The sequence below is a fragment of the Dermacentor albipictus genome, unplaced genomic scaffold (genome assembly GCF_038994185.2).
Source record: "Dermacentor albipictus isolate Rhodes 1998 colony unplaced genomic scaffold, USDA_Dalb.pri_finalv2 scaffold_21, whole genome shotgun sequence".
Taxonomy (NCBI): domain Eukaryota; kingdom Metazoa; phylum Arthropoda; class Arachnida; order Ixodida; family Ixodidae; genus Dermacentor; species Dermacentor albipictus.
This window is the reverse complement of record NW_027225575.1, coordinates 4137311-4162007: the sequence shown is the minus strand read 5'-3', so window position 1 is coordinate 4162007 and position 24697 is coordinate 4137311. Positions and strand designations below refer to the sequence as shown.

General features: G+C 45.1%; 1 protein-coding gene across 1 annotated transcript in view; it reads right to left on the bottom strand.

The window, feature by feature from the left end:
- LOC135918732 (parafibromin-like) overlaps window positions 1-24697 on the bottom strand; it is a 232335-nt gene that overhangs the window by 46348 nt on the left and 161290 nt on the right. Inside the window, exons 11-12 of the mRNA XM_065452378.2 lie at window positions 17460-17547; window positions 2821-2958 (exon numbers count right to left, since the gene is read on the bottom strand). Of these exons, the coding sequence (XP_065308450.1) occupies window positions 2821-2958; window positions 17460-17547 (226 nt within the window). The remainder of the gene's footprint in view (window positions 1-2820; window positions 2959-17459; window positions 17548-24697) is intronic.

Sequence of the window (24697 nt, the reverse complement as noted above, 5' to 3'; positions counted from 1 at the left end):
CGCCTAACATTCTTCGTTCCATCGCTCTTTGCACAGTCCTCAACTTGTTCTCGAGCTTATTTGTCAGCCTCCAAGTTTCTGCCCCATGTGTTAGCACTGGTAGAATGCATTGATCGTCGTACACCTTTCTTTTCAATTATGGTGGTAAGCTTCCAGTCAGGGCCTGGCAATGCCTGCTGTATGGACTCTTGCCCATTTTTATTCTTCTGTAAATTTCCTTCTCATGATCACGGTACCCTATGAGTAATTGACTTAGGTAAACATACTCCTTCACTGACTCTAGAGGGCTGACTGATGATCCTGAACTCTTGTTCCCTTGCCCGGCTATTGATCATGATTTTTGTCTTCTGCATAATAATCTTCAACCCCACTCTCAAACTCTCCCAGTTAAGGTCCTCAATCATTTGTTGTAACTTGTCCCCAATGTTGCTGAACAGGGAAGTGCCTCCTGCAAATTGAAGGTTGCCGAGATATTCGCCGTTCATCCTAACTTTTAAGTCTTCCCAGTTTAATAGCCTGAATACTTTCATATTCTATGAAAGCCATCAAACTTTATACAATTGTATTTCTAACTTCCAACTCTCAAACATGAAAATAGGTTAATACAAAACTAGATAACAGTGTTTCAACCGTTTTAAACAGCCCAGCAATAAGTATGATTAATCAATTAATCGGTGAAAAGCCTTGCATCAAAAGTGATTAATTGATTAAAGGCTAAAACGATGAATGATTAATTGTTAAATAAAATAAAAAATTAAATGACCAACCCTACTGCCCGAATGGCTCTGCACCATTGTGCCAGCTTTTAATCTTGCTGTAGTGCAAGTGTATATATTTGCTCTAGTATGGGGAAACTGCTATTTGTCAGCAACCAGCATCCGGAAAACAGCGGACAGGACGGCACTGCCACACATGGCTGTCCAATTACCACGTAAACCAGCTATAGTTGTTTATTTTAGTAAAGATGTCATTATCATTTGTTTCATTCCCTCACAGGTTAGACTATGGTATATGCGAAGTTTCACCATCTCAGAACATACTACGGCACTAATTTTGGATAGAATGGACTTCGAATACAACGGATCGTTTTCAGTGGATTATTACGGTTTGTTGTAACGAGCGAAGACTGCATTATAAGTGTACTACTGTGCTTTAATGTTGCTTTATTCTTGCAATGAAAAATTTCGACCGCACAAAAAGCCTAGCTTAAAATAGAGCAGCCTCCGTCCAAAAGTTTACATTTGAAATGCAAGTAAGTAGGTGCATCTTGAGAAGCTCACGAAAGGAGAAATTTTTTATACCAAAGCTCAAAACACACTGAAATTACCACCCACAGGAAATTATATGAAAATCTACAACGTTAGGAATCAACACAGCTCCTCGGCACAATCTCCAAGATTATGAAGTCCCTGCTGCAATAAAAATCTAGGAGGCGATGTGCTGCGATATGCACCATAATTTGCTATGCATATGTCTGCTTAGTATTTAAAGGCTGTTAGTAAGAAAATTTGACAATTACCAACCATGCAGGTTTGCCAAGATTGTTTAAATAGCACGACTATATACTATTCATTTATTACCAATTATGTGAAAGTGAAATTGAACTTGTGACCTTGTGCTTAGCAGCAGAGCATGATGGCCACCGTGGCAGGTCAAGCATGCACAGTTCACGTTAGTGGGAGCCACTTCCCTAACATTTCTGACTTGTCAATGGCTACAGAATGGTAAAACTACATTGGTTACTTTGAAATATTGTGTTTTAAAATGGACTGCAATGTTTGTTCATTTCAAAAAATCATCAGTGCAAGGTTCACAGCAAACAGATGTGATAGTATCACTTTTACAGGGGAGAATGAAGTGCTCAAAGCGGAGTCCCCATTAAACATGCAGCCCGCCAAATGGCTGAAAATGCCAGGAGGGGACTGAGCAAGCAGCAGAACGCTTTCAATACTTCACAGGTATTTACTTCTCTCACCCCGAGTTTTGCGCTCATTGTACTAGCAAATAAAAATGAAAACTTGCAATGCCATAGCCATCAGTAAAAAGTGCCAAGCTTGAGGGCTGTGTGTTAAAGGGTCTGCCAAAATATGGGCTATAGTCAATGACAACCTAAAAATGCAGTGACAAATACACTGCTGTCCAACTCGGAGAGAATTTGTACAGATGCAGCAGCCAACTACGTTTGCCCATTTCAGTTACGTCATGGCAGAGGTGAACTTTTTTCATTACTGTCAAGCTGTAGTGACAGTGAAGAACTAAACAAGGCCAGAACTATGAGTCATGAGTCCTCTTTACTGGGCAAACATGTGCACAGAAAAAAAAAAACAAAGGCAAGTTATCCTCTAAGCATAAGGATAGTGGCAAGCACAGTCGTCGGTCATCAAAATCTGATTTCATGGGTCAAGTGTGTCCCCAATTTAAACATGTATCACAGCATATTCCATATTATTCACTTGTGCTCGCTTACATTCAAGAATGCACAACAGCATTTGCGACATGCGCAAGATCTGATTGGACAAGATGCTTTAGTTACAGAATTTGCAACAACATTAAGGATTTTTCAGATACAGTAGGTGCATCTTGCATTGAGAAACAAATCGTAATGGTGACAGTCCGGCAAACATCGATCACTGTCACAAAACAATGCATGCATGATAATATCAGCACCTCTTGGGAACTATGTTTCAGAGCACGGATAGGCATAAAGGGCAAAAGCAGTGCAGTTTCGAGGGGCGAGCTTGTACTTAATTATTAGGCTGTTACAGAGTACAGCAGCGACACCACCATAGTCTGATGTGAGAGAGAAGTGGTGCGACTCACCAGTCCTCAGGGGCCAAGGTGGAGGGATTGTCAATCACCCGGTACGATACAGTGGCTCCTCGGTTGCGTCTCCGTTGGATCAGCACTCCATTCTCACGTTTGCAGCCCTGGCTCTTTTTTTCGTCTGTGCTGACAAACCTGGCACAAGAAAAAGTGCACAGCACCTCGCAATGAGTGGAGACACACCGGCATTAAAAAGGAAAAGAAAAGGTTGCTACTTTTAGTGCAGAAGAGGACGTGTTCACGAAAATTGCTATTACAGTGAAAAGCATTGGCACCTTCAGCGCACTCCTGACCTACAGAACTCAACATGGCTTCGGAAATGATGATGGTATGCATGCTTCAAGTAGGCACCATTTTGTGATTTCGTGGCAGTTTACACTCATCACAATGAAAGGTCGCAACCCTTCTTCCAGCTTAAAAGGCACTAATGTTAAGAGGAAATGAATTCCTTGGCTGATCATTTCAGGTGAGGGCTTTTTGAAGGAAAGTAAGCAAACACAAAAGTGTAGAATTAATTTTGGTGGCAGGAGTGTTCCAGTGTAAAACTACGGAAAAGCCTGATAAATTCAGATTTCGCTGGACCAAAGACAATGTCCGAATTAACTGAACGTCAAATTATCGCCGGTTTCAAGAGTAAAATATACAAATGCACTGAATGAATTCACAAATCCTGCTTTTATTTTGCACAAAAGTAGTTCAGAAACTGCAATTCTTTTAATTTTGTGACTAATTAGCACTCACAGTGGCGAGGACCTCACGACTTCCTTCACAGAGCAGCCGCAGCGCAAAACCTGTGTCTTCGTATGAGACGTGGTTTTGACTACAGCGCACATACCGATTATTTTTTTGCCAGTAAGCTGGTCAGCAAAAGATCATCCATCTCTCACGATGTAGCCGGCAGGTTTATGGCCAATTTGTGGGTCGTGGTAGAATCGCTCTTCATCCTCGATAGCTTCCGTCATTTTTTTGGCATTTCACAGTAATTGCATTGAGTCAAAACGGTACTACTGTTCACCGCAACCACTGCAGATGAAACCGTACTCGCTATCAAAGTGATAAAGGATAATAACCACGCGACCAATGTGGTGTCACCCACACCTGTGAATGCAAGAAGGAATGCTATAATATGCACAAATAGGCAAATCGTTCCGGTGTACTTGTCGTTCCCGTACAATTCCCACCAATGAATATGAAATCAAGAAAGGGGCTGACAGATGGAATAGTACACTATGGTAGACCGGTTATAGACAGGGATAACGTGCCTCAGAAAGGCTGGTCAACATTTAGATAGAAGGGCCTATCTTCGTCTAAGGTGGCTTTGTCATCCTCAGCATGTTAGCTTTAACCCTTTCATGGTCAATGACGTAAATATACGGCGCCGGGAACAAGTCCAAAATGGTCGATGCTGTATATTTATGGCGCCATCTGTACATTCAAAAGCGTGCCAATTTCCTAATTTTTTTCTTTCCTGGCATGTGCTGCTACTATGTGGGAATATAGGGAATTTTTTATCATGCCTCCCTCTTTGGATTTCGGTACATGGTTTGTTTTAGAGCTAGTTTGCTCTGGCGCGTCTATATACTACCGCTCGCCCATTGGTGAGCACGCGGGCGGGCGGCGGTTTGGGTTTTGTTCCGCAGGCAGTTTCTGCTTCTTGCGCTCGCAAAACTGATGGCTATCTTGTTACTAAACACTCAAAGGGCAGTCACCTGTTTCTCGCTCGTCTACTGCTCACAGGGGTGGGCATAGGAAGGGTGCCACCATGCATGCGTTTCCTTTTTTTTCCTTTTTCTTGGGGGAAACTCGCAATATCTAATCGACTCTGGTTGGTGATAAGATGAAGTTGGTCACACGTTATGCTTTTTTGACGGGCACACAACTACACAGTTTCTTGAATGTGCTCACCTACGCAGTTCGATTACGCTATGGATATAAATATAAGTGTAAGAGAAGGAACATTTGAGACTTGCGAAATATTCTCGTCTGTGAATATTCTAAGCATTAAGCTACAACAATGCATCAAATTTTTAATTCTTATAAGCTTATTTCCTTATTTCATTGTTGTTATTCATGAATAAAGACTACATGTATACCAACGCAAAATATTTTTTTCTCACTTGACGGTCAGTCTAAAAAAAAAAAAAAAGAACGGTACATTTTTTTCGAAATACGTCCCTCAGAAGAATTGCTACTTGCAACAAAAAAAATCGACCCTGAAAGGGTTAGAAGGTTAGTAGAGTGACATCACGTGCAGTTGTTGTCGGTGGCAACTGGTAGTAAAGGGAGAGACTTCAAATACAATGAGTGATGTCGCCTGACATCTGTAAGTGTGGTTCGTAGGATGAGGGGACAAGAGCGAGAGAGTGGGAAGGCGGGGAGAAAATAAACGAAAGAAAAGGAGAGAGAAAAGACACTAAGAGGGAAAAAAAGAACAAGAAAAGGAAAAGAAGGGCATCGGAGAGCGTTGGGAAAGCGAGAGGTTAGAGGCATTCAGGGGTGTCGTTGGCGGCAAGTTTTTGTGGCTTTAGAAGAGCCGGTGAGGTGGTAAGTGCACGAGTAACAAAAAAGACCAACCGCCACCGGCAGCAACCGCACGTGACATCACTGTACTAACCTTTTAAAACTTTAAACTAACCCTTTAAAACTTTTTAATGTAGCAGAAAACATGCTAAACAGCACGCAAGCAGCCTGCACATCACCATGAATATGAAGTTGGGCCTTGTAGCCAGCTTGCTGGATGCAATGGTGCTTTCATCCTGGTCCACCCCATAGAGCCTGGTAAAAAGTTAAGTTGCTCCCACCACCCAGACCATGAACCAGACTACACAGGCTTTTGATGTGAGCCCAAGGAGCTGTGCAGTGCTGTGAATTACTAAGAATTCAACACTGTGAGGTGTCATATACTGTGTAGTAGCAGTTCTCCACTACACTCTCACAAACACCAATGTGCCAATACAACCATCCTGTTGTTCAGTTCCACACATTTAGAGAATCACAGATTTTGTTGTTCTGCCTTCAACAAATGGCGCACGGCTATTGCCTCTTCGATTTCTTCCATGTAGTTTTGGCATATGCATGTTTTTTACACATTCTCATCATGCACTTCACCTCTTTATGTTCACCTACTTACACTTACATAGTGCAGTCAGTTTTCCTTAGCTTATTTCCCATTGGTTCTTTTTCCTGTAGTAAGGAAATACGTTTTGCAAAAAAACTTAACATTAAAAAGCTTCCAGAAAGAAAATGCTGGCACCCACTTTTCCTATCTTCTGCCCCATCCATTGTAGTTCATGCCAGAAAGTGTTCGTCATGAAGCAGTGCCGCTCTTGCCACTTGCACTTAACTGGCAACACTGTGGAGTAATGGGTCAGGACACCAGTTTTCACAGGTCCTAAGTAAACAAACTTGGATGCAGTACTGCCATTTTAGTGGTTTTGTCACTAGATTTAGCGAATCTGTGGTCTCTGTAAGTGACGTGATAGAACAATTGGCGTCATTTTAGTGACCAAATATAAGCAAGCTGCTTCAAATGACTTTATCCTACCTATGAGCAAAACGTGAACAAGGTGAATGCAGGAGCCAACGTTTCGACAAGTGGACTTGTCTTCAAGGCGACGTATGCTTTCCTCGCCACAGTATATATAGGTGGGGTTCTTCTAAAGGGGAGAGAGTGTGAGGCAGGAGGATGCGGAAACGAGGGAAAATGTGTTAGCATGTCGAATTGAGAGTAAAGGAACGCTGTGTACGAGGTGTACAACACTTTAAAGACATGTTAGTGCACGCAAAAGTTAGCCAACAGCATTCCCCCGTAACAAAAGCATGTTGTCGCCCTAGGTGCAAAACCTACAGGCACCTTCAATGTGACATTAAAATTAAAAGCACCGCAAATAGTTATGCACATGAAGTCAAATCTAGCTTCACTTGGACAAGTTCGGATGTGAGCTATATGCTTGAATGTTCCTTCTGTAAGAAACATATCGGTGAAACAGCACAATCAATGAACGTCAGATTAAACGGACATCGCGCGGACACAGCTAAAAAGCTTCCCAAATCCGTCGCCGAGCATTTCAACCAACCAGGTCATAACTTTGATGAACTTAAACTCTACATCTTACAGTCAAATTTCCGTTCTGAACGAGAAAGAAAATACAGAAAATCATACCTTATCCATAAGTTCAAGACATTGCAACCAATAGGCATAAACGTTTCAAAGGGAGCTTTAGAATCTATTCGCTATGCTAGACTTCAAGCTATAGGCAACAACACTTAGTTTGATTTCTTGGCGTATCCCCCCTTTCCTTTTTTTCCCTTTCCTTTCCTTTCTTTTCTTTTTTCTTTTTTTGTCAGCCGGCGTGTCAGACGCCCTTGACACGCCGGCTAACGCGCGTGCGTCGACAGACTGGGGTGGGGGGGTTGTGCCTTGACTTTGACCTTGTACACAGTGTTCCTTTACTCTCAATTCGACACATTAACACATTTTCCCTCGTTTCCGCATCCTCCCACCTCACACCTTCTTCCCTTCAGAAGAACCCCACCTATATATACTGTGGCGAGGAAAGCATACGTCGCCTTGAAGAAGACAAGTCCACTTGTCGAAATGTTGGCTCCTGCATTCACCTTGTTCACATTTTGCTAATCGTCTTGAATTTCCATCTCCCGCATTCCCCGTCTTTCATCCTACCTAATTATTCAAAAACTACAAAAACGCAGCTGACATTGTTTGTATGGTGCATGGGCTCTCTGAACGTGATGAATGAACAATGATCTGCCGCCATGGAGGCCATACATTGTGGTTAATTGCTGCAAGACAAACAGGCTTCACATTTTGCTTAAAAACAGTGTGTTTCATTCTTTCTAAAACCCACTAGAATGGGTCATGACACCGCGGGTCTGGTAGTTTCACTATGTACACTAGATTGGTGGGCGTTCACAAGCGCAGCAGTAAATTAAGCTACTAAAACTTATAGTTATAAATTTTAAGGTGAGATTTTGACCACAGCAGGTGAATAATAGGACAGATCAACTGTAGAAATGTATACCATATTTACTTGCATAATGATCGCACTTGCGTAATGATTGCACCCCTGAATTTTGTCGTCAAACTTCAATTTTTTTTCTTTTCTGTGTAATGATCGCACCCCGAACTTGCCGCAACGATATGTCGTGTGCCAAGTCTAGCTAATGATGATCGCACTTACCATCTGTAAAATGCTGTCGAATGCTACGCGAACGACTCTGCAAGACATATTAAAGCAGTCTGTACGCACCAAAGATCCTTAAGCAGATGCCCCATTTTATTCCTTTCATCACTTTCCAACCTTCCATGAAAAAAAAAAAAAAAAAAAAACGAAGCTACAACCAAACTTGCTTTGGCTTTATTATTTGAAGGCTTTATAATGGTTGTGGTCAACAACAAAAAAAAGGCGCCTTTTGATTCTTGTCTGCACTCATAGACATGCAACAAATCGCGAGCGGCAACGATAGTAGCCACGTTTACACTGATACGTTAGAATTCAGTAGAAAAGTCAGTATCGCAGCCGCTACTAGCCGTGCCAGTAGCCAAACGTACACAAGCGAGGTCGCCATTTTGACCTGTGTCGTGGCAGCCATATCGGTGAGCGGCGTGGTGTTATCGCGATGGCATCAAGCAGGAGATGGCACTACAGTGCTGCTTTCAAGCGAAAAGTTGTGATAGCCCCAGAGGCATCGTCAAACCTTCAAGCCGGGTGGGACCTCAGCATCGACGAGAAAAACGTCCGTCGTTGGAGGGGACAACGACAGCAACTTTTTGCGTGCACCGCAATAAGGATGCCATTTAGCGGACCAAAGAAAGGCCGTCACCATGAAGTCAAGGCAATGCTCTTTGCATTTTGTGAACGCTGTCCTCGCTTTTTTTGTTTGGCCTACATTCGAGGTAATAGTATATTTTTTGTTGGCTTTGGACTTTAGTTGGCTTGATATCGGGGTCGGCCTAGATTCGAGTAAATATGGTAGATAGCATGTTTACAATTGTTCAGTTGGTGCGCTCCGTAAGCCCATTCGTTTGTGGATGGTATGGTGTCGAGTGACACAAGTGGGATTCACACAAACGAAGCAGCTCCTCTACGACATCTGCTGTGAATTGTCGTCCACGGTCGCTGATGATCACGCGAGGCGGACCATGTCGCAGGATGACATATTGCAGCAGGAATGTTGAAACGTCAGTGGCAGTTGCGGAGGGCACGGCTGCCGTCTCGCAGTAGCGTGTGAGATAGTCGATGCAAACAACTATTCAAAGATTTCCCTTGGCTGATTTTGGAAAAGGGCCCACGAAGTTAATGCCCACTTATTGGAAAGGTGTGCTTGGAGGCGGGATCGGCTGCAGGAGACAAACTGGAGCAGCAGACAGCCGTTTGTGGCGCTGACACTGCATGCAGCTGGCCACATACGTCTCAACAGACTGTCGCATTCCAGGCCAGTAAAAGCGTTCCTGAATCCGGTAGAGCATCCTTGCCGAACCTAAATGGCCAGACGTAGGGTCATCGTGCATAGCACTCAGAATCACTGTGCGCCAGTGCTGGAAAAGTTCTTCTTATACAGGAGTCCATCACGTACACAGAAATGGTTTGCTGACGTCGAGGTGGTCGTAACAGTGAAGGGCGGTGTTAATTTATCATCTTTTCGCTGTTCGGCTTTGAAACAGTGGAAGTCTGGAAAATTCAGCGACACAGAAGCCATGAGGTGATCAAAGTTGTCGGCGTCACAGTCTGTTGTGCTGAGTGGCATACGCGAGAGGCAGTTCGCATGAGCGTGTCGTAGACCGCTCTTATAAGAGACGGTGAAGCTGTATTATTGCAGTCGGAGCGCCCAGCATGCAAGGCGGCCACAAGGGTCATGAAGATTCACAAGCCAACACAATGAGTGGTGGTCGGCAACCACTCTAAAGGGGCGTCCACACAGGTAAGAACAAAACTGCTGAACCGCAAATATTACCGCGAGGCATTCTTGTTCCGTGACAGTGAAATTCTGCTTGCGCCTACTTAATGAGCGACTTGCATATGCGATCGTGTGTTCGCGGTCACCATAGTGTTGAACTAGGACGGCACCAATACCTGTGCCAATGGCATCCGTATGGAGTTCCGTCAGAGCTGAAGGACTGAAGTGTTGAAGAACCGGTCGTGACATCAGCAGAAACTTCAACTGACGAAAAGAAGAGTCGCGCTCCGGAGTCCACTCAAAGGGGGTGTCCTTTCGTAGCAGGCATGTCAGCGGACACGCGACGTCGGCGAATTTAGGAATAAAGCGGCGGAAATAGGAACAAAGCCCCAGAAAACTACGGAGCTCCTTGACAGAGCGCGGTACACTGAACGCTTCAACCACTGCTGTTTTCTAAGGATCAGGGTGGATGCCAGCCTTATTGACGAGGTGCCCAAGCACAAGGGTTTGGCGGTCTCCGAAGTAGTATTTCTTGGGGTTTAAAACTAGGCCAGCACTTCTGATGCAGTTCAGGACTATATCCAGATGCAAGTTGTGTTCACTGAAGGTACAGCCAAAGATGACGACATCGTCGAGGTAGCACATGCAGATGTTCCACTTTAAGCCACGCAGAACAGTGTCCATAAATCTCTTGAAAGTTGGCAAAGCGTTGCACAGTCCAAATGGCATCGCATTAAATTCAAAGAGCCCGGCAAGGGTTACAAAGGCAGCCTTCTCCTTGTCGTCAGGATTCATCGGAATTTGCCCATAGCCGGATCGTAAATCTACTGAGGAAAAGTAAGAGGCGGAATGAAGGCAGTCTATTGCGTCATCAATACGTGGGAGTGAGTACACGTCCTTTTTTTGTTGCAGCATTGAAATGGCGATAGTCGACGCAAAATCTCCAAGATCCATTTTTTTTTTTTTAACAAGAATCACTGGAGCTGCCCACGGACTCGTTGACTCTCGTACAACTCCCTTTTTCATCATTTCGTGCACTTGTTCGTTTATAATCTGGCGCTCTGATGGTGAAACACAATACGGCTTTTGTCTAATCCGATTTGCCGAACCCATGTTGATGGTATGGTGCGTACGAGACGCGGGGCTAGCAGGTATTTTGTCCTTCTGCGCAAACTCGAATAACGAAACGTGCTTCAAGTGCACACCCACTAAGTTCAGCGTTCACTCGTGCTGAGCAATTTATTTACCATCGACAAAAGGGCCGTTTCCGAACTGTGGCCATCAGGTTCTTCCAGTACATCTGTAAGTTAAGCTCCTGATAAGGACGTGTGTTCCCTGGTGAAGGCTAATTTCATGCTGTCTGATAGTATAACAAGCTCCTTAGAACAGTTTACGATCCATAAGCCAGTGCGTCCACCTTTGATCGACACCACACAATGTGGCACCAACAAATTCTTCTTCACACAGTTAATGTGCATCGGTTCTACGGTAGCATCAAAGCTGTCGGAATCGGCGCCGCAACAAACAACGGGAACACAAACGGTAGATGATGCAGGTATGACCGTATCACCACAAACACACAGTGTAGTTTTGCAATCTACAGGGTTCTCCAGGAGTCCTGACGGAATCCTACCAGTTATGAATACCTTCCCTGTGCGGCAGTCGACAGTAGCACCACACTCCCGCAAGAAGTCCATACCAAGAATAACATCATGGGTCGACCGAGGAATAATTACAAACTCTGACATAATAACATGGCCTCCCAAAAACACGTCAGCACTACACACCCCAATAGGTTGCAACAGCCCGCCACTCACTCCACAGAACTTTGAATCTTCGTCCCATTTAAACAAAACCTTTCGCCCTAACACGTGTTTAAAAGAGACACTCATGACCGAAATTGTTACGCCTGTGTCCACCAGAGCCATCACAGGGACATTATCTACAAGAATGCGCACTTTGTTTTTCAGCATCAACACAGGAGGCATTTCTGTTAGTAGCACGTTTCCAGTGACCTCACCTCCATCAGCCGCGCTAGCTAGTTTTCTGGTGACGAAGGGGACATGGTGCGACGGAGTAGTGAGGGAGAATGGGGAGCATGACGTTGCAGTGGGGGTGTCAAACTCCTGTCAGATGGCGGGGAGCGATCCCAGGAGCTGCTCGGCCAATACTCGTCACGAGATGATACGTGCGCTGGCCACGGGGCACCCTGTGGCCATTCGGAAGGCTGAAAAAACTCTGAGGGCTGGCCATACCACGTGGTCATACGCTGGTTGCAAAACTGCGATATATGACCCGGGCCACCGCAGGAATAACACACAGGGAGAGGCCGAAACCTTGGTTGTTCGTCGATGAAACGGATATTACCATTTTCCCTCGTGTAGTGGGTTGGTTCGTGGCGTGTGTCACGACGATACACCGGGCGTCGAGAAGGCGTGCGCTGAGTGCGTTGGTCATAGCACGCAGTCAGAGGGCGTGTTGTCATCCTCGACTGTGGGGCTGCGTTGTACTCTACGGCCGCTGCGGTAACCATCGGTTGCCAAGGGGCCGAATGTGGCGCCGTCACAGCCTCACGTGACGTGTACACGCCATGGTGGTCAGCAGTTGAATGCAACATCTCTTCGCGGCAGGAGAGTTCCTCGCAGACAATCTGTCAGATGGTCGAAGGAAGGTCGAGGCAAGGGCTCGTGTCCACACTGGCAACCGTCGTAACATTTGCCAACCGACCAAACTTTGGCGCAATCCGACACATCTTGAGCGTTTCAAAAGGTCTGCAATGCCGAATGACGTAAGACACAGAACTGAGGCTTTCCTTTCCAATTAGAAAATTGTACACATCCTCAGCCACTCCTTTCAGCAAATGTCAAACTTTATCTTCTTCCGACATGTGAGCACTGACCACCTTTCACAGCTTTAACACTTCGATATATGTTGTGCATGTCTCAGCTGGTAGCTGCACCCGTTGCGACAGTGTCTGCTCCGCATGCTTCTTTTTGGTGACTGAGTCCCCAAAACATGCCTTTAACTCGTCAACAAAATGTTCCCACGTCATAAGCGCGTCCTCATGGTTCTCGTACCACACGAGGGTGGTATCAGTCAGGGAGAACACCACATTGGTGAGCTGAGCGGTTGCATCCCACCCGTTGGACTTGCTCACTCGTTTGCAGTGGATGAGCCGCTCGTCGGCATCTTCCCCCACTTTGCCTCCGAAGGTGGATGGAACTAGGTAGTATGACAGTGGACTGCTAGACGCTGCCCTCAGAGCGGCTACTTCTTCTGGCATGTTGAAGACGGTCAAGGCTGATGGCGGGAGGCCGGGAAGTCGATGGCTTCGATGAAGCTGCGAGAGTGATGGTTCCGTTGCTGTGAGCACTACCCCGCACCTCCACCACTTTGTTACGCGCGAAGGAGACCATTTATCCCCCTTACGGATGAATGAGGCTGTTTACTTTAGGTCACGAAGGTGAGCGCAAGAGCAGCCAGCTGGTTGATGAACGCAGTGCCGTTCTCTTCTTCTTTCCCCCACTCGGGACCACAAGCACGTTTACCGGTCTTCGTTTTCTTCATGCGTAACAATATAGGAAGCAGGAGTTCTGCAAAATATGCGAGGGCAAAGAAAATGGAAGTGAGCCAATGCGAATATATGACTAAAGGCGTACTTTATTTAAAAGTAGTATCCATGAGCATTTAGACATTTGTCCCACTGACTAACGAGTTGCATGATTCCCGTCTGACAAAACTCCTTGGGTTGCTGCTTCAAAAAGTCTGTAACTGACTCTTTCTCGTCATCGTCTGACACGAATCTGGTTCTCTTGAGCTGTTTCTTTTTAAGTGCTCCAAAATGTGTAAGTCAGAAGGCGACAGGCCTGGGCTGTATGGCTGGTGTTGCAGCGTTTCCCACTTGAACTTTGCCAGTTTTGTGTTAACAACGTCAGCAACGTGGGGACGGGCATTCTCGTGGAGCAAGGTGACCCCCATCATCTGTTATTGATTGGGACATGCAGCCGATACGACGTTTTACAATATCAGAAACTGTTGATAGTCCCTACAGGTTTAGCAAATTCGATCAATCATGGCCACTGACAACTAAAAAAAAAAAGTCAACAACTTTCCAGCGGAAATGACGGCCTTTGCTTTGCTTGGGGTTGGTGAATTTAGATGTTTCCAGTGTAAGTTTTGCCGTCGTGTTTCAGGCTCGTAGTAGAGGCACAATGATCCGTCCCTGGTGGCAACTGCAGACAAAAAGTCGTCATCCTCATTGCGATACTGAATTAGATGAGTCAAGGCAACACCGAACCTCTCCGTCTTCTGGCGGTGGTTAAGAACCTTGGGCATCCATTGTGCACCCAACAGCTGATATCCGAGGTCTTCATGAATTATGGTGTGACCCGAACCATTACTGATGTTCACACACCCTGCCAATTCATCTACGCTTATCCTCCGTTCTTGTCTAATGAGCTTTTGCAATTGTGTTGGGGTGATTGCACGGTGGCTTTGGCCCGGTCTTGGATCGTCTTTGCAACCTTCACATCTTTTAAACCGTATTCTCCAACGTTTCAAAGAGGCCAATGAAATGCAATGTTCATCGTAAATGGCAGCCATACGGCGACTAATTTCTTTTGGGAAACATCTTCAGCTGTCAAAAACCTCATGACACCATGCTGTTAAACTTTTGGAGTGTCCATTATGTCATGAAACCAAGTTCAACCCAGTGTACAAGAGCATTAAAGAACCTTTGTCCTCACACCTGCGTGTCACTTTTGTACATGAGAGATGGCTCTGTGCCACGCCATGCCTCGCACATAATGAACCGAACCATTATTGTGCGGGGTGGGTTGGCTCACTTTCATTTGACTCCCCTCGGGCATTAGAAATGTGAAGATACAATGGAATATAGAAATGCAAAGATACAGCTTGATAAAGGGCATAAAAGTGTCACTGGAAACAAAATTCACTGCAGGCATACACAAAACCTTGCAACAAGGTATTTAAGTATACAAATAAGTCTCCAATAAATCTATGTAGCTAAGAAGAAGTCACGCATATAATGTGCCAAACGAGGCAAATAAACATCTTGCGCAACAACAAACTCACAGATCACAACCCCCACTTCCCTCCACTCCTCCTGATGTACTGCGCGCGACAGGAGGCGGCGCGCTATCTCCCTGCTTTTCTCCATTGCGCACACAAGACTGAGCCACCATCGTCGAGTCACCCATGCCACCCCTGCCCCCTTACGCTTTCACTAGCACATAAAGCATGCTGCACGCGGTCACGATGTTATCGCCATTGGACTTTATACGGAACATGACGGCAACGGCAGGAATGCACCTGGAGTGTCTATATAATTGCTGTCGCAATAATATAATAAGAGTATCCGGCAACTGAAGCATCCCATGGCCCATTACTTTCCGCAAAAGAAGAAATAACAAAATTGAACTTTCACCATCCGACAATTTGCTGCGCTGCAGCAATGTCTTTTTTTTTTGTGTGGGGCGGGGGCACAGAAATGAAAATAAAAAATGCAAGGAAAGCATGTTGGCCATAATCAAAAGCCTACTTCGGGCACTTAATCTGGCTACCAGAGGAATATCCAAGAAAACGTGAGACGCTTGGTCCACAGAGAACCATAGGCATACTGCTCGGTATTCTACACCAGCGAGACAAAATTTTCCTGAGAGGTTGCACTCAAGCTACTGCGTTCCAATCCATCGAGTCCCTGCAGTGATGGCAGCAAGTGACCATGCATTGTTTCTTTTTCTCGTCTGCTAGCCAGAAAGCATCCAAAACTATGCCAGGCGAAAATCCACTCGGCCAGAGAAAAACGAAGGCGCATTGAAGTGCGCCACGCGGTGGCCGGGGCAACACGAGAAAAACGCATGCACTCTAGCTGGTTCCGGCAGCCCGTGGGTAGCGAGGAAAAAAAAATAAAAAAAAAATAAGAGACTCAATGTGTCCTTGCGAATAAAAGTAAAAGTAGAAAAATAAAAAAAGAGCGTAGTTACGTTTGGTGGCTTTAGCGTCTTGACATAGATGCTTTGTTGCAGGTGGGAAAAAAAATGTTGGTATTCTTTTTTGTGACATAATGGCACAAATGAACCACCACAATGCTTCGTCTCATCGGACCTCGCGGCATCCGTTGTCAACTTGTCCGATAGTGTGCTGAATCGGCTTGTCTCATTGTATGATCCGATGTACGATTTTAGAAAAGTCAATGCACCTTTGGTGTCAAATGTTTGTAACAACATTAAACCCATAAAGTTTCGAAGTTGAAAATATAAAGCACTACTTTGGAAACGTCAATGCACCTTTCACATCCAAAGTTTATGAAAACTTTATACCCATAAAGTTTCAGAACTGAAATCCATGCACTTCGTAGATTCTGCGGCCTTCCCGAAATGCCACGACGAGCCGACTCGCCATCAAAATGCCCTTTAAACTTCATAATCAGATGGGGCTACTTGCTTTATGATATGCGACTCCTGGTGCATTGGCATTGGCATTGCCACGAAACCTAGCCCCGTTTTGCAATGTTCGTGCTGAAATGGCTTTTCAAGCATGAAAGGGACATTCTAGAGAAAATCCAGCATGATTTGTAGCGCCGTGGGTTGTTTTGGTTGGCGGCACCGACTAACACAATTTTAGGAGGGGGGGAGGGGGCTGAAGCCCCATAAGCCCCCCCCCCCCCCCCCGTTAAGCCCTGTTAGGAACGGCCTGCAGAGGTGCCGACATGCAAAGCTTTCTCAGCCAGCTGCAGCTGCGAGTGTGGCGAGCTTCCCCGAAGAGACCATGGAAGCCTTCGCCACCTGCCGCAGTGACTTGTATCGTAGGGACGACGACGTGCCGTGTCAACACCCCCTCGGCGCCGCTATGACTAAACGCGGTCGGCGGACCAAGCATTGTTCGTCTCACGAGGCTTAGAAGTCAGGGACAGACCCAGTGGCCATTGTCTGCGGTATCAACATTGGGATGAAGAGGCACCTGCCCGGGCCAAGCCCCTGTCTCCAAGAGCCCCCTCACCTCGGTGTGGTCAGTAAAACCTGTGTAGAAGTGCGTGTAACCCTCCTCCAAAAAGGCGGGTTGACTACGATGATGTTGGATGCTACGAATTGGCGGTGAACTGCTGTTTTCTTTCACCTAGGGATTTAGGGAGGATGGCGTGTTTATAAGCAGCTGTTGTGCAGCTGCTGAGTGTGCCGCAGTCATGCTAGACTGATGAACTGCAACGTTCTCATGTAAATACTGTAAATAAACTCATATTCTTCGTTCTCGATGAGAAGCAGTCCTTCCCTTCAACTACGTCCTCAGCGTGGATAAGTTGGACAACGGCATGGGCCAGCTACCATCTATTTTATGCCCGGCTCAAACCTTTACAGCCCCTGGATGTTATGGACAAAGTGTCATTCAAGATTAAATTTTCTCCCCCCCCCACTAGAGCTCCCCCAAACACTAAAAGAAAGGAATGAAGCCTTATGGATGAGTGGCACATATTCAGAGCTACCAGGTACTGATTGCATGAGGTGCCTTCATTGCTCTATAGACCCTGAAATCTGTAGCACCGTAGCACACAATTACAGGTCCATCACAGTTGTCACACAATGGTTATAGTACACTACAATGGAGATGTAAACACAAGAAACACAAGAACTTGAGGCACAATGATTTCCTGCCAGGTCCTGCACCCTGCAGTCTGGCACCTGGCAGCACAGTGGTGGACTCACCTCAGGTCTTGCAGGATGTCCTTGGCATTGTACATGGTGATGAGTGAGGTTGTGGCTGCCGGAATAATGATGATGGGTGTCCGAGACACTGCAACAGAGATACAAAGCCCACGTGCTACCAGCTTGTATGCATAAGCAGCAATAACAACACTTGACAAACAGCTTCCACCAAAACTCCGCCTACCAAACTGAAAACTCTTCTCCCAAAAAACCTGCAGCACATACTCAAACCCTGCTGATTGTTTGATTGATTTGTACAGAATGGACCAAAACTCTAGGCTAGTTCGGGCAAAAAAAAATTATATATAAGAATTTCGAACAGTATACGCAACAATTTACAAAAATCCAATTACACGGAAATCAGATGTTGAGGATCTGTGCACGTACAGTAGTAGAGATGATCAAAAAACAAAGCAAGAGAGAGGACACATATATATAATACATATAATAAAAATGTGAAGACCTGTAAATTGTTCTTAGTGTATTAAAAAAAATTGACATATTTATTACTGTATAAACTGCATTCCAGGTTTTAATACCACAAAATTGTAGTAGATTTTCATCATATACACTATCATCAATACAAAAAATTCAAGTTAACAATTCACTCTCGCCACTTTCGTACCTCTTGTGCTCCTCACCACTGGGGTTATACAAACATAGGAGTTATACAAACACTGCCAAGGAAAGCACTTAGTGCCCCAACAAAAACAAGTTGCTTTGTTGAAATTTTGGCTGCAACCTGAGGCTACTCTTGCTCAACCACTGGTTGCTGATGCAGCTGATCCTGGATATATGAAACCCGGACATATTGAATTATTGTTTATATCAAACAGCTGTAACATCCCCTTGGAAAGCCCATGCAAAGATATAGTAATGTATAACCTGTACAACGCCAGCCAAAGCCACATTCGAGATATCGAACACTATGCCATGATGCACCCTTGCAAGTGCGCTTCCCCTAACGGCACCTCAATCACTTGTCACATCACCAGAAATATTCATGCCAACAGCCCTGTTTTGGCAGAGGCTCTCAAACAAGGCTTTGAATCTGGAGGGCAGTACATGCTGTGGAGGAAAAATAAGCAAGGTGTGTGTCTGAAAATATAAATGGCTCATCAGGCACTTACGCAGGATATTTTTCCAGGAGGGGGGGCAACCCAAGTAACTTTTCTATGACAATGATGGGGGGGGGGGGGGTACTTTTACTTGTAAAATTGTGAATAATGACCACCATTCACCATGAAGACGTGTAAACCCTCAAAAGAGAATTGAAGTAAAGTGTACCTCATAGGTATGTATGCCTGTCAGATACACCTCTCGTTTACTTGGCAAACAAAGCACCTCATAAAATGGACTCGCACATGAAAGATGTGCAACAACCTTGCCAAGAACAAGTTAACGAGCGAAAGTGCAAAATAAAGATTTCCTGTAGTGTTTTTATGAATTAGCTCCGGAAGAACTATAGACCGATAAAATTTGCAGAACAATCACAGCTCTTTTGGAACCCTTGTTTACTGCTCTACCAAGTGCCAAAATCGACTCGTGTTATTTGGGAAGTTCTGTAACGATGCGTGGCCGCCAGTCCCGTACAACCACGTAGAGTGCAGGATGCTGCGGTTCTAGACGTACTGCGCCCACTGCGGAAAGTTAAAAAAAGGACACCCACATTAGCACAGCAGAGAAGTGGCTATGTCAGGCAACTCGATTGATAACTGTAGAAGCGTCATTCCAAACACACGGAATTATTCTCCACTTCCGGCCGCGTTTTCTCTACTTCCTTTTTAAATAAAAAGATGTTGATCCATAAATATTTTCACAAACAATTTTCGCTTATCCTCCCGGTTTGGCGGTTGCCATGGCTCTTTCCCTTAGTAGATTGCTTAATTTCTCAACTCCTTGCGACTCTTGTCACCAGTTGCCAATTTTGCACGAAAAGTGCTGTACAATTAGGGAAACACCAGACGAGGTAATGGGTGACAGTCGTATTGCTTATGGGTTTAACGGTTATTGCAGGGTCTGATAATGGACGCTGTTTTGCGTTGTTTTATTTTGCACCTTATCTAACCCATACCGCGGTTATATGGTTCCGAGGACCTGCCAGTGTCGTGGTGAGCAGTCACTCGAGGAAATAATGAAGCAAAAGGAAAAGTTAAACGCAACTGGCGTTTTCTCCAGCTGCAACTCGTTCCACGAGCGTACAGACCAGCTGACGATGAACTGAATCTCTTTCCTGGTCCCTGCCTGGATCAGTCTAAAAAAAGAAGGTTGAACTAACGAAGCAACAGCAATGTGTGTGATCGTTCAATAGATGGTGACATAAAAATTGTGTCGGGCATTATAAATAAAATAAAGTATTAGAATTAAAATAATAAACTATGCCCTGCCTGCTGCAATAGATGGTGGCAACTGAACACATCTTGAAGTAGGGGTGTGCGAATATTGAAATTTTCGAATACGAATCGAATACGAATAAGGCGAAAAACTGTCTTCGAATATCGAATCGAATATCGAATATATGTGTAGTATTAAAAAATTGCAAAACGAGGTAACAATAGCTTCGTTATCCTTTTAAAAATAATATTGCATTTTACGAGGTTGCTTCAGGTTAAAGAGGCACTCATTACAGGTAATGCACTGAGGTAATGTCAGGTAATGCTCTGTCAGGTAAGCGCTTGTTACAGATTATCGCGAAGGAAAATATACTGCTCAACATGTTCAGAAAGTAAGGGCTCTCTATGCACTGTGACAACATTTGTCCAGGTAACATTTTCTAGGTGCATATTTTATTGCGCATATTTACAAAGCCCGAAAGTACATCATATATTGTTATGAAAGAGCCCTGGAATAAAGCTTGGTAAAACAAAAATCGAAACTGATCATGTCTCACGGGCCTGATGCAGATAGACTAGAACAGAGCGTACACATTCATAGTAAGGTTCGTTACAGCACTTAAGATCACAGTGCTGTAACGCTGTGTCGTCGTTTTGTACCTTCTTTTGTCCCTGTTTTGTGTTGCGCTGTGACGAACCTTACTATGAATCCCAACAAACTGGCCCAACTTGCCATCTTGATGTAGAGCATACAGATAATGAGCGGATCATGTGAAGCTCTCAGTGAATAAACATGTTTTTAGGAGAATGTGGAGCAAGCATATAATTCGTTAATTGCTAAATTATTCACAGTCTGTCCGAATATTCGCCGTTTCGACCATTATTCGGCCGTCCTCGAATATTCGGGAATTTACGAATATGCATTTCTCGAATCGAATACGCTTCGAATAAGGAAAATATTCGATTCGTATTCGAAATTTCGAATATTCGCACACCTCTATCTTGAAGTAATCGTGCGAGTACCGAATCGATAGGGAAAACTTGCCTCCACATTCCAGGAGATGTCGATAACTACCACCATCCAAAAGGAGTGAAAAAATTGACAACCATTCCACTGTGAAAATGGAATGGCAGCGAAAGCTGACAACAGTCAAAGCTCTCAAACGAAAAGCAAAGCGTTTCACCTCCTCCGTAGGTCGGCCTGAAGATAGTACAATATCGGGCCGGCCCGCGGCGGAGGTGAAGCAGGCATTAAGCACCCCCCCTACGTGCGTCGATTCCAAAAGTAGTGCAATGCTGGGCCAACCCGCAGCAAAGGTGAATCAGGCGTTCAGCGCTCCCCATACATGGGCCGCACCCGAAGATAGTGCAATACCGGCTCCACCCACAGCGGAAATGAAAAAGGCGTTAAGCACTCCCCATACGTGGGTCCACCCCAAAGGTAGTGCAATGCCGAGCCGACCGGCAGTCCATGGAGCTGAAGTAGGCATTAAGCACTCCCCATACGTGGGCCCATCCCGAAGATGCTGAAGGGCGCGTTGTAGGTTCTCGAGTCCACAAGGGTATGTGCAATTGATCTTGGACCCTTTTTGCAATATCACCAGGATCGGCCCACATGGTGATCTTTTCTGACAATGGACGCCAAAAAAACTACGGAAGTTAGTCATATATTGCTTTCCCTGTAAAAGGCAGCAAAATGTTGACCACCGAGTAGATTGATTTGTCGGCGCTTTAGGAATGTGAGTGAGGAGTGGTGGTGTGGGCGGAGAGGGGGGAGGGCGGGCCCCCCTAGGCCCCCCTTTTCGGTACGTGCCTGTGGCTCATGCAGCAAGGGTTTTATTTGCACTCCGTAATGATGAATTTGCTTTAGTCAGCTTGACTGCAGCACAGACATGTAATGCAGTGAAATATTAATAGCGAAAAGAATTAATGCAGTGCAATGAAGCGTACTACGTGGGGCCATTCGTTATTGGAAAGAGGATTGCCACACTGCTTCAAAATATAACGTCCAATTACAATGGCAGAGTCGGAGTGGGTGGCCAACACTGAGAGTGTGCATGCCACTACGGCGCAGAACGACGCCTCCAAATCCGGAAATAGAACACAAGCCCTGCAGCCAGAGTAAGGGTATGGCAAAGGGGCGCTCATGCACACCAGGCAAACGGATATGCAGCTACCCAGCGTCCTTTGCATGCCGGTAGGAACTGTCATCTACTGTCTCTGTCTGCCCACCACGGCGGCTTCACTGTGGTGCATCGTGTCTGAACAGCGCACGTCACACTATGGGGACGTCTAGACAGGTCACCATAGAAGATTTATTTCCTAAAGGGCAGGGTCAAAGCAAACGTACAAAAAAAAGAGGAAGCAACGTACAAACAAAAAGCACAAACAAAATACTTTTACAAATTGCTGACTTTCACGTTGTGGCCCTGCACATACTGTTGACGGCAACCGTGAAGAAAATGAGAGTCAGTCTCGAAGACAGCATGTAGAGAGACAATTGAAACTACAACATACTGGAAGCATAATGTAACGCATAAGGGGACAGGGTAAGCAGTTCTGCCCAGAGGTGAACGGGAGACAAAACTAATGATACACATACGGTGACGGCACCGGGAGGCTCAGTGTCGGGTGCTGGTATTAGAGAGAGAGAGCTACAGGGCACTGTTGAGCTTGTACATTGGTATCAAGCCAAACAGCCCTTTCCCTAGGAGACAACCCAGCTTTGCAGCAGACGGACATGGCTGTGCAAACTGCAGACTACTGTATTCAAAGCTATCTTTTCCAGTTGCTTGTTACCACGCTTATGCTACAGCCACGGTGGTCTGGAGCCTAGCGGACTGAGTAGATTGTACAGTAACAATCCTCATTTCTACAACCCTTCTCAATATGGATATTACGCAAATGACACTAGCTATCCACCTTCTAATATCATCAATGGTGAGTGGGGCCAGTCATACCATTCAGGGTGAGTAACATGTTTCAGTGGTGGGACTGCCCAAAGTCATTTTGGAGCAATTTTTTAAGCAAGTAACATTGCATTTTGGAGCAATTTGGAGCACGTAAAATTGTGTTTTGGAGCAGCATGGAGTAGACTTCATTTCATTTTGGAGCAATTTAGAGCAGATAAAAAATTTGAAGCTGTTTGGAGAAGGTCAATCTGAATTTTTGCGGAATATGGCAGCACACTTCAATACCACGACAGAACACAGAATAAACCAACACGATGTACTGCAACTATTTTAAGCAACGTTTTAAGCTGAATTTTGAAGCAGATTACCCTGACACTGAAACTGTCTAGTGCATGCAAATTTTCGCAATAGTGCCTTAGATTTTTATTTAGTGCTAGCAATAACAAAAAAAAATGCATTCTTGAATAGCAAATCTGAAATTTCGAAAAGTAGCCTAAGACATTTTTACGAATACATTTTTTCTTTAATGTCTCAACAGTATGGGAGAAGTGCCTGGAAGAGCGCTTCACCAACACATCATACAGAGAAGCCAAAGTTATGAACTATAGTGGTTTACTGAAAGTTAATTCTACATAATAGAAATAGTTTTGCCTTGGCGCAAGACAATCAAAAAGCAGGGTGGTAGAAGCATGCTTTGTAGCTATGGTGTGCTGGAAAAAAGTTGCAGTTTCCCCCGAAGGGCGAAGTATCGATTGCGATAGCAAATTTGTAGACAGCTATACAAAATAAGGATAGTAGTTTTATCGGCCGTGTCAACTTGTGAACATTGGCCCACTAACAAAGTTAACAAGCATAGAGTCACGCAAGCACAAGCAAACATGAACACATCTCACTTGATGACCATGGAAATTTCTTGTAAAAACACTGGAATTCACTCACTGCTGCTGCCACGCTTCCTCACTCCAGCGTTTTGACAGCGAGTTTCCGTGGTAACCGAGTGAGATGTGTTCATGTTTACCTGTGCACATGTGACACCGCACTTGTTAAGTTAGTAAGTGAATGTTTACTCATTTATACAGCCGATAAAACTACTATCCTTACTTCATATAGCTGTATACTAATTTGCTATCGCAATCGAAGCTTCACCTTTCGGGCGAAACTGTTGACGTTTTATTTTAAATTAGCCGTTAGCCCTTCGTGATAGATACAAAATGGCTCAGGCCTTGCCCATATGGGCACAAAGACAAATTGGAATAGTTTTACGTCAAGCCAGCCCTGGGAATGACAACGCCCTGCCGCTGAACCTGCTGCAACATGGGCCTCCTTAATATCTAGTTCACCCGCAGCATCCTCAGCCTTCTTTGCATTGTTTTGCGCCTCAGCTTGGGAGCGCCGTGCTGCTCGGCCCACTCAACCATATTCTAGTACACTCTAAATGCAGCAGCCGCGCATGCACCGGCCACAGAAAAGTTGGTGTTATAAGTGCGAAAATTACGAGAATCTGTGCAGGAGACGCAGTTGCATAGTGTGCGGAATCTGAACAGCTGCATCATTTTTCGAGGAATGGATCCACTCACTGTCTGCGGCCACTGCTGGAGCGCACATTCCGATGCTGTTCTGGTGCAGTGTGGCGCAATCTCGACCAATTTTCCATATTTGGCACAGTTTGGCACAGGAGTACCACCCCTGATGTTTGGTTCTCAAACTCATACCTAGTACTGTCTTAAAAGACGAGCGTCGGTATTCCGTGCATGTCGCGTAAGGATGTCCAGCAATACCATTCCTTTGAGTGAACACACATTCATGAAATTCGTGCGAGTGTGTAGCAGTGCGCGTAAGTGGTGGCACCATCAAGCTTATTGATAGTGCAGTGATCGCAATGGAACACTGTGTGCGCACGTTGAAGCACGAAATCATACAAAACAAAGTTACTGAATTCAGCAATAGTAACTTTCACTAGCTAAACCTGCAGTGCACAAACATTTCAACGATG